General features: G+C 35.4%; 1 protein-coding gene across 1 annotated transcript; it reads left to right on the plus strand.

Moving 5' to 3' along the window:
• Window positions 1-2,388: 2,388 nt before the first annotated feature.
• LOC125646564 (loricrin-like) lies at window positions 2,389-12,150 on the plus strand. The gene is made up of 17 exons (XM_056143532.1): window positions 2,389-2,401; window positions 2,849-2,869; window positions 4,836-4,853; window positions 5,008-5,097; window positions 5,892-5,933; window positions 6,035-6,058; window positions 6,217-6,324; window positions 6,649-6,690; window positions 6,825-6,860; window positions 7,024-7,425; window positions 7,459-7,698; window positions 7,732-8,472; window positions 8,566-8,592; window positions 8,831-8,887; window positions 9,097-9,129; window positions 9,236-9,298; window positions 12,137-12,150. Exons 1-17 carry the CDS (start codon window positions 2,389-2,391, stop codon window positions 12,148-12,150), a joined length of 1,971 nt encoding a protein of 656 aa, XP_055999507.1.
• The last annotated feature ends 4,062 nt before the right edge of the window (window positions 12,151-16,212 follow it).

A 16,212-nucleotide genomic window follows, 5' to 3' on the forward strand; every position in this document is an offset into this window, starting at 1 on the left:
TATAGCGCGTAACATTTGCGTTTTAAAGCGTATATTTTGCTTATAAAGACGAAATGTTGGCATAAACCTCAATTTATGGATTAAGGAGGTATGCTACACCAGAGAAATTTGGTATGGATGAAAAGTGGAAGACACGTGCAACAATATTTTGAAATTGAAAACTTTAAAATTTACTTAATTAGTAAAAAAAAATATGCAGTTTTCGTAGAAAGCAATCTGAAAAAAATTTAAAACCCCTATTGGACTCGAACCCGCTTCCTACAGTTCACCAGTCGACGTGCTAATCTACCCAGTTACGCGGATATTTGAATTGAATAAACAAATAATGCTGATATTTATATTTCCTATTCTGTCAATGTCGCATAAACACCACCTGATAATACTTAAAAGCCAGGCCCCAGTGTCATGTAACAAACTTGAATATTGTTCGAGAATATTTTACTTATATGGAGACGTCACCACTGCCGGTGAAGGGCTGCAAAATTTAATCCTATGCTCGGCGCCTATGGCCATTGAGCAGGGATGGATCTTTATCGTGCCACACCTGCTGTGACACGGTACTTCGGTTTTTACGGTCTCATCCAAAGGGTCGTCCCATTCAGTCGCCTCTTACGACGAGCAAAAGGGTACTGAGGACCTATTCTAACTCAGATCCCCACGGGACGTTTTCACAAAGATCGTGTTTAGTGTAATCAATGTACTTGAACCAATGATTTCAATACAGGTAATACTTAAGATTTGTTTCCTAAAATGTAATATTTCAATAATTCGTCATAATGTAACCAAACGTATGGAGCGTTCAAACCAAGACAAAATTCTGGATTCTTGCCGGAATAACGCTTAGGAAATAGAGATAAACAGGTTTTTTAATACCTATTAATCCCTCCATTTTATAAAATTGAAATGCAGGAATATGTGTGACAAAGGTATTTTTTAAAAAAATTCCAACAAGTTGTTTTAGACGTTGAATAATTTTCAGTATTTTCTTTTAATTTATATGCTCATAAATTCTAATATTTTCCGATAATTTTTTAATGTCTTACAAGTTACAACCTAGATTCAGTAAAGCTTCCAAACATCGATCGGCCAATTAATTAGACAATGATCAATTTGTTACAGCAGTGAAGCCCCTTTTATTGTTTACACCTGCCAGGTATAGGTATACCAACATACATTTACATCCCATTTTGCGTCTGTGTATAAAACAATAGCTTACGCACTTTTCGCTCCAGTGACCACAGATCGCCGTTATACTCGCCGCTCCAATGAGTAGATATCTTCTAATTTTGTATTTAATTCTTTTTTGGTGGCAAAATTGCATTATGAGGGTTTTCCCAGGTTTTCTAAGGAATCAAAACAAAATGTAGATTAAGGATTGTTTACTCAATAACATAACATACACCCAGAGACTCAGAGGTTGATAATCCATTAGTTATTCCTGGACGAAATTTTATAACCCTGTATCAAAAGTTGGTGTTAACTAAGCAATACTGGTATTAATCAATTACAAATATGAAATCTACTTGGCATTAAATAAAACTTTAATAGCAGATTTGCCAAACATTTTGAAATATGCGTGTGTGAAATGTATGCCTGTGTATATACAATGTACAGGGGCGGATCCAGGAATTGTGGTTACGGGGGACGCCACTTTATGATGAGGCAGGGGGTCTGGGGGCTGCCTTGAGGCTCCCAATGGGTCCATAGGCGCTCCCCAGCTTAATTGTTAAAAAAATATATATCTACTATACTATAAACATTATGTTTATAGTATAGTAGATATATATATATTTTTAACAATTAAGCTGGGGAGCGCCTATGAATGGGTCCAGGGTGAAGCCCTCATGGGGGCCCAGGGGGCGAAGCCCCTGGAAGCTCCTGGATTTTACAGGTTTTATAGAGCTTGAATTATATTTCCTATATAGTCATTTGTACTACTTTCTATCACTTTTTATAAGGTGAAATTAATAAAAATGACGCAAATTTTAAGGTTTTTTGGAAAAAAAATTCAGTTCTCCCAATAAAGTAATTCAAGAAATCAAAAGATTTTGTTATCTGTTTCTCCGGGAGTGGAAGAAATTATTGCTTCTTTCATCGTTTAGTACATTTTTCTAAACAAGATACCACGATTTACCTTAAATTTGAAAATTTTAGGGGGGGGGGGGGGGGGACCGCCCCCCTTAAATCCGCCACTGATGTAGTCCTTCACGTGGAGGTTATTTATAAATGCATAAACGTCAGTCTTCGTTCATAGTAATGATCACGGGTTCCTGTTTTAATAGAATATTTCTTGTTCTAAAACGAAAAATACGCTTTTATTCGCATTACAATGTGTTTATTCGCAAAAGTTTCGCGTTATAACGCGAGAAAAAAAATTCAGCCACGAAAATGAGCTCAATGGGTATTCGTAAATTATCGCACAAATGTGATAACTAAAAATTTTTTCAGAAACCATATATATATATATATATATATATATATATATATATTGTAAATCCCTCTCTAGACTGTTATAAAAGCTATACTTGTATAAATTGTTTATCTGTTTAAATGTCAAGTTAGAACAGAATTAAAAAATTAAATATGATGACAATTCATGTACATGTATATACCAGAGACATATGTTTCTGTATATTATACCTTAGTCTGGGTTGATGTACCTAATCTAACAATTCCATATATTGTACTGGTAATCTGTATAGGCTTCACAACATGGATAACAATTTGGAAATTCTGAAATTCACTGGGTGGTAGTAAAAGCTAAATTCACATAGAACAGAATAGAAATAGAACAAGAGCCTTATTCTTATGGATTGTGTTTCTAATCATATTCTTTGTTCACTTTCAGCTTATCCAGTTACAAAAACAAGTGAGTACAAATTAAAATAACTAACTAAATGATAAAGTTTTAATTAAACTGTAGCAGTAAAACAGAGGAACGTGCTTTGATTATGTCAAGATGTTTTACTACAATATACTTATTCTAAGAAAATTACAGCAATATCTTTCACTTTACAGACATTATTCATCAAGCAAAGCTATACCTTTAATTCTAGAAGATATCTCATTAAGATAAAGATATCTCTCTCAGAATGCTTGTTGTAGTGAGTGTGCATGTTGCCCATAATATTGCCTTTCACTTAGATGTTTTTAAGAGATATTTCTTCCACTCACAGACACATACATTGTATCTCTTTCATTAAGATATATATAGGATCTCAGCGAGGGGATAGAAAACACACAACTCATTGAATAGAAATCAAACCACAAACCACAAACCATGGGAGATTCTTTTCATCAAATGTTAATTATTGCGCGCATTAAATGAATTGATGATAGCATTAATTCTTCTGCTGAATTGATGCTGAATTGATGCGCACTTTAATTGAATTAATGATCTCTTCAAATGAATTAATGATATCAACAATTGAATTGATGCGCGCTACAATTCAATTAAAGAGAGCAATAATTGATATAATGCGCACATTAAATCAATTGATGAGAGCAATAATTGAATTGATGCGCGCATTAATTCATTTGATGAGAGCAATAATGGATTTAATGCGCGCATTAATTCAATTATTGCTCTCTTCAATTGAATTAATGATATCTTTAATTCATTTGAAGAGAGCAATAATTCTTTTAGAGAGAGCAACTAAATAATTAAAGATATCTTCAATTCAACATATCCACAATTGAATTAATGATCTCTTTAATTGAATTGTTGCTCTCTTTAAAAGAATTGATGCGCGCATTGATTCCTTATACAAAAGCATTGTAAATAATTAAAGATATCTTCAACTGAATTAAAGAGATCATCAAATTATTTATACCGAGCTCTAAATTAATTATTGTGAGCAATATTTCCACGAAATTGATGCTCTCATCAATTGAATTGAAGAGAGCAATAATTGAATTAATGCGCGCATCAAATCTATTATTGCTCTCATTAATTCAATTGATGCTCTCATCAATTGAATTGAAGAGAGCAATAATTGAATTAATGCGCGCATTAAATAAATTATTGCTCTCATTAATTCCATTGATGTGCGCATTAATTCAATTGATGAGAGCAATAATTGAATTGAAGCGCGCATTAATTCATTTGATGAGAGCAATAATTGATTTAATGCGCGCATTAATTCAATTAAAGAGAGCAATATGTGAATTGATGATATCTTCAAATAATTGAAGATATCTTCAATTGTTTGAGTTTATGTTAATTTGGCGCTCCATATAAACAAACTATGTAAAATTTACTTTTTGATGTTTGCAACATCACAAACGGCAAAGGAAAACATAGTGTACATAATAATTAAAATTTATGTATTGTATTGTTTATTGGCTTTAAGCCTTACGGCTCATCAGCATAATACATATTCAATTACAAAGTATAAACAAAAAAAGATGTATACAGTATGTAAGATTTATGTAATGGGTGATATCCACTGGATAAGGGAGTAAACATGTGATAAAAATTCTCAATGGATGAAAGATATCTTTCTAAGTAAAAGAGATATTGCTTGAAGTAAATAAAATATATGATATCATTGAAAAGAGAATTTTTTCATCTTAAGAAATATAGTTGGAATAAAAGAGACATATTTTTTGTTCAAGGAGATATCTTAAATCACTAAACAAATATTTCTTGTTATAAATGAGAAATCTATAGTTTTAACACCTTGTATTTGGAATAAATAGTGAACTAGCAAATTGTCGTGGACTTAATTGATTCACATGTAATGAAGCTCTTCAAAAGAGAAAAATGTACTCATTTAATATTGTTCAGTACCTTGATTGTCCTGAAAGATAAAATAATTTCTGTTTGTTTGCAGAGTTCATAGATCGACACAGTAAGTAATGAACTTATCTTCACTGTTAACTAACAAAATCAGAGATTTCTTAATAGCTATTGACAATATCTATATACCATATGTAATATTATGATCACTTTTATTTATTCATTGTTTTAAAAAAAGTATCATCTTAAATATTTATTTATTGCAGTTCCAGTCTACAAAAGGATTCATATACCCATTATAAAAAAGATTCCTGTAATCCGGACCGTGATAGTCAGAGAGAAAATTCCTAAACCAGGTGAGGGAAATTGGAAAAATCATGAAGCCACAAATTACTTTAGAAATGTGGTATAAGGATGAATACTACTCCAGAGAAAAAATGGAGGTTATGTAACAGGAAGGGAGAAAATGCAACAGACCAGACTGGGATTCGAACCTGGGCCCCTTGAATCTCTAGTCAGGTGCTCTACCACCTGAGCTATCTGGCCACCGGTGATCGAATCTGGTTGACCGCTGCAGTTATGTACAATAGTTTGAAATTGAAAACTTTCAAATTCACTTTATTTATTCAAAAAATGCAGTTTCAGTAGAAAGAAATCTGAAAAAATTCTAAAAACCTCTGCTGGACTTGACTTCGTAATTATCTACAAATTAGAGTTGATGTGCTAATTAACCTACTGAGCTACTTAGCTAGGCATTTAAATCCATAAGAAATACACAGATATTGCTGGTATTTATATTTTTATTCGTATTTAAAAGGAAGTTAGCCATTATGACAATGTAGTGTATACCTCCTTAAAAACATCAGTGGTTGACTGTCTTTGAATGACAAGCTTCCACCAAGAAGTATATTTTGTACATGGTTCCAAATACACTCTGTGAACATATGTGGGGGCAGACAAAGACAATAAGGAGGGGAGAGATGGGATGAGGAGGAATAGAAGTGAGGAAGAGAAGGGGTGGGACAGGTGAACCCCTGTCCATCCCATTTCTAATACAGTAATATTTGTATGTATCAATTACTATGAATATGAAGGTATAATAGAATTTAATTTAACATATATCAAACTTATTGTTAATTATCTTCTGTAGTTCCCGTTCCCAAGGAAATAATCAGGACAATCACAAAGCGAGGTAAACATGGAATTGTTGATATACATTAATTAGTACAGACCAGTACATTTCAATGTATCTAAAGTCCATCTTTCATATGTTGTAATTCTGTATTTTTACAGTTCATGTGCCAGTTATCAAACACGGTATGTAGTTTTACTCCAAATATTCCAGAACTATGAGTGAAAATTCAAGCATGTACCACACCCATCGGAGGGGGAGTTTGAAGATCTTCACAAACTCCCACCCCACAGCACAGCATTTGTGAAGGTTTTAGGTATTCAGAATGTGCTGTCTATTTCAGTCCCGGTTACCCGTCGTGTTCCTGTCATTTATGAAGTCCCTGTGGACAGACCAGTACCTGTAGAGAAACCAGTGATTGTGGAGAAACCAGTCCCGGTCCCAAAAGAAGGTAAAGAACACCGTTAATGTGGAACAGACCAGTCTTTAATGACTACAAGGACAGGTCTTTACACCCAAAGAATAGTATTCAAAATATAACAAATATCCCCAGTAATCTTCAACATTGCTAACCTGATATTTTTAATATCCATACATGAAGATTTTATTTCATGTAATGGAGTTCAACAATTTATTTCATGCAATTGAGTTTAATAATGTTACCAAAATAGTCTGATAGATATATGTATCAGATGCATAATAAATTCAATTACTTATTGATGAATGCCTCACCATATTCTACATGCAAAGTTTAGATGTTTTTGGTTTTCTATAGTACCTGTTCCCGCACCTTTCCCAGTGTTTCCAAAAGAACAAGGTTTGTGTGCATCAATATTTTAAAATATGCCAAGAAATAAATATGTTTTGATGTTCCTGAAATTCATAAACAAACAGAAAGCAATCTTTGTGTTATACTGCATCTATTTACAATACTTATTTTATATATTATAGTTGGAAAACCAGCAGATGGAGGCACTGTTGTTGTTGGTAAATATAATTGCACACATTTGCATGAAGAGCAGGCCAGGTTCTAAGATTCTTTCTTCTGGGTTTACTATTTCTTTTAATCTTAAAATAGTATCACCACAAAAATGTTCTGATTTACACTCAGGATGACTAGTCAACTAAATGAGATGATGTAAATTAACAGATGCTGGAAAAAGCGGTGGAAAATTTAATGACTTCGGTGTCCAAATTGGTGGAGGAGGCAACGTTAACACTGGAATTGACCCAAGAATTGGAAAAAACATAGGAGACAGATTTGCGGGAAGAGGAATTGATGTTAATATGAAGGACATTGATTTGAAGATTGGTGGTGGAGGAATTGATCCTGGTTTCAATCGGCCAATAGGTGGAGGTGGAATAGATCCCGGATTTAACCGCCCAATAGGTGGAGGTGGAATAGATCCAGGATTTAACCGCCCAATAGGTGGAGGAGGAATTGATCCTGGTTTCAGCCGGCCAATAGGTGGAGGTGGAATAGATCCAGGTTTCAGGCGGCCAATAGGTGGAGGTGGAATAGATACAGGTTTCAGCCGCCCAATAGGTGGAGGTCGAATAGATCCTGGTTTCAGCCAGCCAATAGGTGGAGGTGGAATAGATCCAGGTTTCAGCCACCCAATAGGTGGAGGTGGAATAGATACAGGTTTCAGCCGCCCAATAGGTGGAGGTCGAATAGATCCTGGTTTCAGCCAGCCAATAGGTGGAGGTGGAATAGATCCAGGTTTCAGCCACCCAATAGGTGGAGGTGGAATAGATCCAGGTTTCAACCGCCCAATAGGTGGAGGTAGCATTGATCCAGGTTTCAGCCGGCCAATAGGTGGAGGTGGAATAGATCCAGGTTTCAGCCGCCCAATAGGTGGAGGTAGCATTGATCCAGGTTTCAGCCACCCAATAGGTGGAGGTGGAATAGATCCAGGTTTCAGACGCCCAATAGGTGGAGGTAGCATTGATACAGGTTTTAATCTCCCAATAGGTGGAGGTGGAATAGATCCAGGTTTCAGCCGCTCAATAGGTGGAGGTAGCATTGATCCAGGTTTTAATCTCCCAATAGGTCGAGGAGGAATTGATCCAGGTTTCAGCCGCCCAATAGGTGGAGGTGGAATAGATCCAGGTTTCAGCCGCCCAATAGGTGGAGGTGGAATAGATCCAGGTTTCAGCCACCCAATGGGTGGAGGGGGAAGAATTGATCCTAATTTTAATCAGCCAATTAGTGGTGGAGGAATCGATTCTGGTTTTAATAGACCAGTAATTGGCATTGATCCTCAGCCACCTATTGGTTCTGGATTCAACCTTCCAAGCAGAGGAGTTGATGGTGCCGTCCCAGTTGATCCGCTGGTTGATACTGGGATAGGACCAACAAACACAGGTGTTGGATTTGGTGGCTCCATCAGTGGTGGTTTGGGTGTTGAACCAAACTTTGACCGTCCATTCGATAATGGTTTCAATGGTGTAGACAATTCATTCGGAGGATTTGAAGTCAATGGTAATGGTATTGGTGATAATGGTTTTGGAGCATTTGATGCCCAACTGAACGCTATAGCCCAAAATCAGGGTGGATTTAATGGCCAGGGTGGAGCCATCGGACAAGGAATTTCAGGTAATTTCCCCACTAAACACATACTAGTATTTTGACTCTAAGAATCAGTCACAGAAGTTATATGCAATTGCTGTTTTAATATTTTTCTTTCAGCTACTGATTTGGGATTACCTCGTGCACGTAAGTTTCAAAACTTATAACAGACCTTCATCTTAGCATGAGGACAGTAACGGCAGGGGTAGTCTAACCTATAACACATTATATATCATATTTATTTACATTGCTTCAGGCTTGCATTATTCATTAAATTACTGACTGACCATCAGTGTCATCAGTTCAATTTAAAAAAATCTTTTCTATAACTTTATAATCTTCTGTAGCAGAAACTTAGTAAACCATAACACATACATATTTGTAGAAGGATTTGGAGGACTCAGATTTGGAGGTGGGCTTGACAATGGATTTGGAGATTTGTGTAAGTTTATTTTTCTTAAGGGGGGGGGCAAATTTGATTCTGAAAAATCAGGAAGAAATTAAAAGTTCTATGTTTTCTTTTGTAGTTGATTCAAACGTAGATCTCTCAAATAAGTATCACCATTATAATTCATGATAGGATAATTTAGGCATATAAAACCATCTCTGACAAATTCAATTTTTCTGTATATGTGAATTTCATAATTTTAGCAAACCTGGGAAGAGGGTCCGTGGGTCAAGCAGGTAACAATGCTTTCACATATTTTGAATTTGTTATTTTGGACTCATGTTATCCTTACAAATACCCTGGATTTTGAAAAACATTAACATGTCCTTTTTCAAATTTCAGGAATAGCACCGGCTGCTTTTACTAGTCCATTTGGTGACAATGGAGATGCTTTGAGGACAATATGTAAGTTCTTTAAACAGCCTTGTTTTTACTGTAGTTTAATTTTCCCAGAGAGATCAATCCATGTTATTAAACAAGATGCCCACAGGCCTTATTGGTTACCTGAGTATTGGTTAATATTATCACTAGACCCAATGGCTACAAAATCTATAATAATTTTCCTGTTCTACTTAACATGTATATCTAAATTTTAATATTCAGTAAACAAGAGGCCCATGGGCCACATCGCTCACCTGAGTCACCTTGGCCCATATCTGAAGACTTTCAATATATATTTGCATGTAAAACCTTAGTCCCTATTATGGCCCAAACTACCCTTTGCAAACTTGAATCTACACTATATCAGAAAGCTTTCATGTAAATGTCAACTTCTTTGGCCCAATGGTTCTTGAGAAGAAGATTTTTAAAGCTTTTTCCTATATTTGTATGTAAAACTTTGAACCCCCCCCCCCACTTGTGGCCCCATCCTACCCCCGGGGGGCCATGATTTGAACAAACTTGAATCTGCACTATGTCAGAAAGTTTTCTTGTAAATATCAGCTTTTCTGACTCAGTGGTTATTGAGAAAAAGATTTTAACTATATATTTGTATGCAAAACTTTGATCCCACTTGTGGCCCCATCCTACCCCCGGGGGCCATGATTTGAACAAACTTGAATCTGCACTATGTCAGAAAGTTTTCATGTAAAAATCAGCTTTTCTGGCTCAGTGGTTCTTGAGAAGAAGATTTTTAAAGATTTTCCCTATATATTTGTATGTAAAACTTTGATCCCCTATTGTGGCCCCATCCTACCCCCGGGGGCCATGGTTTGAACAAACTTGAATCTGCACTATGTCAGAAAGTTTTCATGTAAAAATCAGCTTTTCTGGCCCAGTGGTTCTTGAGAAGAAGATTTTTAAAGATTTTCCCTATATATTTGTATGTAAAACTTTGATCCCCTATTGTGGCCCCATCCTACCCCCGGGGGCCATGATTTGAACAAACTTGAATCTGCACTATGTCAGAAAGTTTTCATGTAAAAATCAGCTTTTCTGACTCAGTGGTTCTTGAGAAGAAGATTTTTCCTATAACAAACTTGAATCTGCACTATGTCAGAAAGTTTTCATGTAAAAATCAGCTTTTCTGGCTCAGTGGTTCTTGAGAAGAAGATTTTTCCTATATATTTGTATGTAAAACTTTGATCCCCTATTGTGGCCCCATCCAACCCCAGGGGCCCATGATTTGAACAAACTTGAATCTGCATTATGTCAGGAAGCTTTCATGTAAATCTCAGCTTTTCTGGCTTAGTGGTTCTTGAGAAGATTTTTAAAGTTTTTCCCTATATATTTGTATGTAAAACTTTGATCCCCCCTTGTGACCCCATCCTACCACCGGGGGCCATGATTTGAACAAACTTGAATCTGCAATATGTCAGGAAGCTTTCAGGTAAATTTCAGCTCTTCTGGCCCAGTGGTTCTTGAGAAGAAGATTTTTAAATGACCTCACCCTATTTTTGCATTTTAGTGATTATCTCCCCTTTGAAAGGGACATGGTCCTTCATTTGAACAAACTTGAAAGCCCTTCACCCAAGGATGCTTTTGGCCATGTTTGGTTGAAATTGGCCCAGTGGTTCTGGAGAAGAAGTCGAAAATGTGAAAAGTTTATTAGACAGACAGACAGACAGACGACGGACAAAAAGCGATCAGAAAAGCTCACTTGAACCTTTGGTTCAGGTGAGCTAAAAATGAAACAAGATGTGCTCTTATAACATAATGCCCCCAAAAGTGCCCATACTGATGAAAGATTTTACATACGGTAATATAATATACACTTTAACATTATATGACTATTTTGAACCCACTCTAGAGTCAGAACCCTGGGGTTTTAAATTTACAATTTTGGCCCATCCCTTTCTGCTTTTCCTTAATATGCATTCAGTTTTTCTTTACAGTATTAGCAAAATTAAAGAAGTTATTCAAATGATAAAGACATTTAATCACTATGTCATTGACTATTTTGGCTCCAGCCTGTTACCAAATTCCCTGCCCCTGGTATCATGAAATTTACAATTTTGGTAAAGGGCTACCTGCTCCTTCTAAATATCCAATAAATATACATGTGTATGTTTGTATGTATTTTATATGCAGGACTATATTAAAAACTAGCATTGTTGCTGAATATGTCATCCTGGATGAATAAAGACCTTATTATAATTTAAATTTAGGATAGCATTATACAAGATGTTATTTAAATGTTTTATTCATATGACTATATACTAAGTTTGGCTCCAACCTCTACTCAGGGATCATGAAATTTACAACTTTGGTAGGGGCCTTCCTGCACTACATGGACTATGCATTTATTTTTTTTAAATACAGATGTGCAGTTATACAGAAAATTTTTGAAAATCGGTCAATTATCGTCCCAATCCCAAAGCCCCAGGGATGCAGGAATCCTGAAAATTTACAATTTATGACTCCCTTGTCCCAAAGATGCTTTATGCCAAATTTGAAAAGAATTGGAATAGAAGTTACATGTATCAAGAGGTTAAAAATGTTCAATTGTTAAAGCATATGTTACACAATGGACAGTGATGGATGCAGACCAATTGAAATAGTGACCCAGGTGACCTAAAAATGCATTGAAAATAATATAACCATAGCCTTTACAAAACATGGAAATGATAAACCTTAAATTCAAAAATGAAACATACTTCCAGGAAATAACCAGGAGTAAATTCAAAGCATAACTTAGTTTTCTCAAAGAGCTAGATAATTCTAGTTTGTTTGTATTACAGAGGTATAAAGCAATAGAAACATGGGGTAATTTACACTACATTATACTTAATTCCATACTATTAGCTCCCCTGAACTGAAAGGGAACTTTTCTGATTCTATTTCAAGTCATCTGTAAACTTTTAACATTTGTGGCTACTTCTCCAGAACCACTGGGCCAAAGGAGATTCAAGTTTGTTCAAATGAAGGATCAAGGCCACTTCCAAGGGGAGACAATTAACAAGTAATAAAAATAGGTTGGGGTATTTATAAAAAAAAATCTTCTCAAAAACTATTGGTCCAGAAATTTCAAATTTGCATACAATGAGTTCAAACAATGAACACAAGACCACAGTTGGTGTAGAAAGTTTTACATCTAGGAACATACAAAAAACTTCTTTAAAACTCCTCTTCTCAAGAACCACATGGGTACAATTTGTCAGATTACTGTAAACCAACTATTATTTGCAGCTATACTTTATTTCACAATTCGCCTGAGTAAACCTGTTCGCAGTGAGTAATTTTCACGATAGAGCCTTTTTTGAGCTTATGACAGTTATTCAAGGACTGGTTTGCGACAAATATTTGCGATGATGAGGTTCTTGCGAAGTTTTCTCGCACGTTAATAAAAGTTGGTTTACAGTAATATGCGAGTATCCTCGTGTCAGGCAGTTTCAAGTTGCTCATACCATGCCCATCCCCCTGAGACAAGGACATGTGTAGGGCCACAATAAGGTTTTTAGGTTTTACAATTAGAAATAATACATGCATATAGGAAATTTCTTTATTTTAAATCACAAAGTTACAATTTGTCAAATTAATATACAATCATCATATCTAAAATCACAAAGTTGCAATTTTTCAAATTAGTGTGCAATCATCATAATTATTATGATGTAGATTCAAGATTTCTCACACAATGACCACCCTTGACTAGGGTGAGGGGTGGAGGCACAATAGGGATTTAAAAGTTTCACAAATGTATTATTTTGTATTATACTAAGGTTGGAGCTTATCCCCAGAGTCACATATTCCTCCTGGAAGGAAGATCAATCCATCAATCAGAAAGGTTGACCTTTAGCTCAAGCTGCTACCCATTCAACAGCTGGGTAATGCAATCAATATTGACTTTAAAAATGAATATTACCAAGAAAACTTTTGTGGATATTTTACAGAATGGTGATAGGCAAGAAGTGGGTGTGGCTTGAGAGATGAAGACCACATAACAGGTTGGATTAGGGCCCAGAAGACAGCTCCCAGCCATGCATGCTTCTTTCATCCTTGTTGATTACTATTAAATTTATTATATATTTTGGTGGGTTTTTTTTTTGCACAAACAGCAAAGTGCTGCTAATTCTGAATGTTGTCACCAAACTTTAAGCAAAGTATTAAATGATTTAACACTTTGAAAGTTGCTGAGTGTTTGATATATGATAGGTAAAGTTATATGTTAAACTCCTAATTCATACAAAAGAAGAGGCAATGCTTCTTTGCTATCCAATCAATAAAGAAAATATAATTGATTTGGATTAAAATGCAAAATCAAAGCCCCATTTGTACAAAACAGAACTTCAAAACAAAATTATGGCCAAGACTTTTTATCAATGACCCAATTTACAAACGACCATGGTTCAAGTTCAATACACACCTTTTGAACATATAAGAATTTACAAAGTTATGGCCTAGAACACATATTTCTAACACTTTACATAGATAAGCACAGATTTTAAACTTGATATGGAGAACATTTAGTGTAAGAGGATAGAGATATTCATATCAATGGAAGGTATCTATAAAATGCAAGACTGCAAGTGGAAGATCTGTAATTTACCATTATCTATACCAGTGTTTCTGCAGTTGAGGCTTGATTATTGTTTGGAAAATTGTTCATATTGCTTTTTCATTGGCCAAAATACAGTAATATAGTCAAAGCATCCCAAAAATATATCACTAATACCAGTTTTGAAATGATTGGTCAACCAATACAGATCAAGTCCAATCATACCTCCTGGGGAAAATTCCAACTTTGGATAGCATGAATGGCCAAGGATTTGCGAGAGTAGCACACCTGAAAACCTTGGTTAGCAAAGATGCCAGTGTTTATGACCCACACCAATTTACCTTCATCCAAGGTCATCATATACTGTCTCATCATAAGCATATAATGTGTCATGTATGAGGGACTACTAAGTTGTTAGAACTCATTCCTAATCTGATTTGATATTAAAATATGTTAAAAACAAAAACATTCCCACTTTTTTTTTACCAGTGACCTTGCCCAAATGACTTGTATCATGGCATGATATACTGCCTGATTTGTGCCTAGTATATTGTATCACTGTCGATGTCTCTCCTTTACAAAGTTATATGCACTAGAACAGGTATTTCTAATGGGCTTTTTTTTTTTTCCATTGATGACCTTGAAACAATGGATCAAGGTTATAACACATGTTCATTAACAACCATTGAGCCATATGACCTTTTTCTCTAAATATTACAAAGTTGTAGCTCAACAAATACCTTAGACTTCTCTCAGTAGATGTATTCATCTTGGCTAAATCTGAATTCATGATGACATACTTTCTGTTTATACTTGTAAATAGCGTCTGAGCTTTGTCTACATTACACAGTTTTAACCCAGACAAATTCAGTTAGTGACCTTGGCAAAATGACTTAGTCATGACACACATCTGACAATGAGCAGCGTCTGAGAGAGATGTGACCTTCTACTACCTCTTCATTACCAAATGATGACCCGGAGTTGGATGCCTGGCGCATAGACAGAAAGGCATGGCGATTCCTACAGGGTCCATCATACTATACATCTCACTTGTTTGCTAGATATTGTGGTATAAAGATGGGTATTTTTAAAGATTTAAAACATTTTCAATATATGATTCACATAGCTACTGGAGTCTGACCCCCCCCCCCCCCTCCTCAACTATGAATTTTACAATTTTGGTATGGACCATTATGTTCATGGTAACTTTTATCCAGTTTATGCGCTAGATGATCAAGAATCAAGAAAATGATGTTCAAAAGATTTTATGTATTTTCACTAATGATATTCTTATACATGTATAACCATGTCCTGGGGTCATGAATTTCACAATTTGGGTAGAGACCACTAAATTCATTATATTTATGAATCCAGTTTATGTGCTAGATGTTCAGGAATTTTAAAAATACATGTATTTCATCCATCTTTTATTTAAGATCTAAGTAGCCACATCCCAAGGCCTATACCCAAAACCAGGAGCCAAATATTTAAGAATTTCAGAGACCTGCCTAATCATAATTTTTCATCCATTGATGATATATTGCCAGGCTCGATCACTGATGGCCAGATTTCTCAGTTTTTAAAGCACCTGACAAGAAAAGGGGTGTCACGTTCAAATCCTGGTTTGTCTGTTACATTTGGTGCTGTAGACCAGTCCCTGGAACTGACAGGTAAAAATGCCTTCAAAGATTTTGGGTTGATATCTTCAAGGTGTGAAGACATTTAAGAAGGAAGGAACAATGTGGTCAGATAGGTTCAACCACTATGCCAGAGGGCTCAGTTGTTAGATCACCAGACTGAAGACTATGTTTGCAGTATGAAAAAGAATGGGGTGAGGACTGAACATAACCCAAGATTAAACACAATACAATCGGTATCACTTGCTCAATTAAAATCAAATATATAATTCTTATAGAACTTTGGTGGTGGCCTGTTCCATTATAAATGAGTAAAACCTCAAGGATATGCCATGATTACAAAGCACCTCACTGAAATCATACATTGATAAATCAGGGTGGTACTCCATCTTTTATTTATTATAAGATCATGGGCCATGGTTTGATCAACCTTTTTTTTCTGTGTTATATGAGGAAGCCATCAAATTTAAGCTTTACCATTTCTCACTCGGCACATTGTAAATTTTATCAAATTAGAAAATCTAACAGATAGACACTAGCGAAATACACACATACAGCCATACCTTTATCTTACTTTTGCTTCTATGGCTTGTTGGACAAGAAATACTATTACATGTACTGATATGTTTTGAAGGTAAAACATCCCAGCAATTGAAACTTCTTTAAAAAGGAGCATCAAATTCTTTCAGTGTTTCACTGGAAGAGTAAATTGCTTGTGACAGTATATCCAAGTATTTGCTCTCTGA

The sequence above is a fragment of the Ostrea edulis genome, chromosome 1, assembly GCF_947568905.1.
Source record: "Ostrea edulis chromosome 1, xbOstEdul1.1, whole genome shotgun sequence".
NCBI lineage: Eukaryota > Metazoa > Mollusca > Bivalvia > Ostreida > Ostreidae > Ostrea > Ostrea edulis.

Bases quoted from the DNA above. Each gene is read 5' to 3' on its own strand.
- LOC125646564 (XM_056143532.1), top strand. The intron at 6,325-6,648 runs GTAAAGAACACC...GGTTTTCTATAG, and splicing joins AGTCCCGGTCCCAAAAGAAG to TACCTGTTCCCGCACCTTTC. The intron at 8,593-8,830 runs GTAAGTTTCAAA...ACATATTTGTAG, and splicing joins TTTGGGATTACCTCGTGCAC to AAGGATTTGGAGGACTCAGA.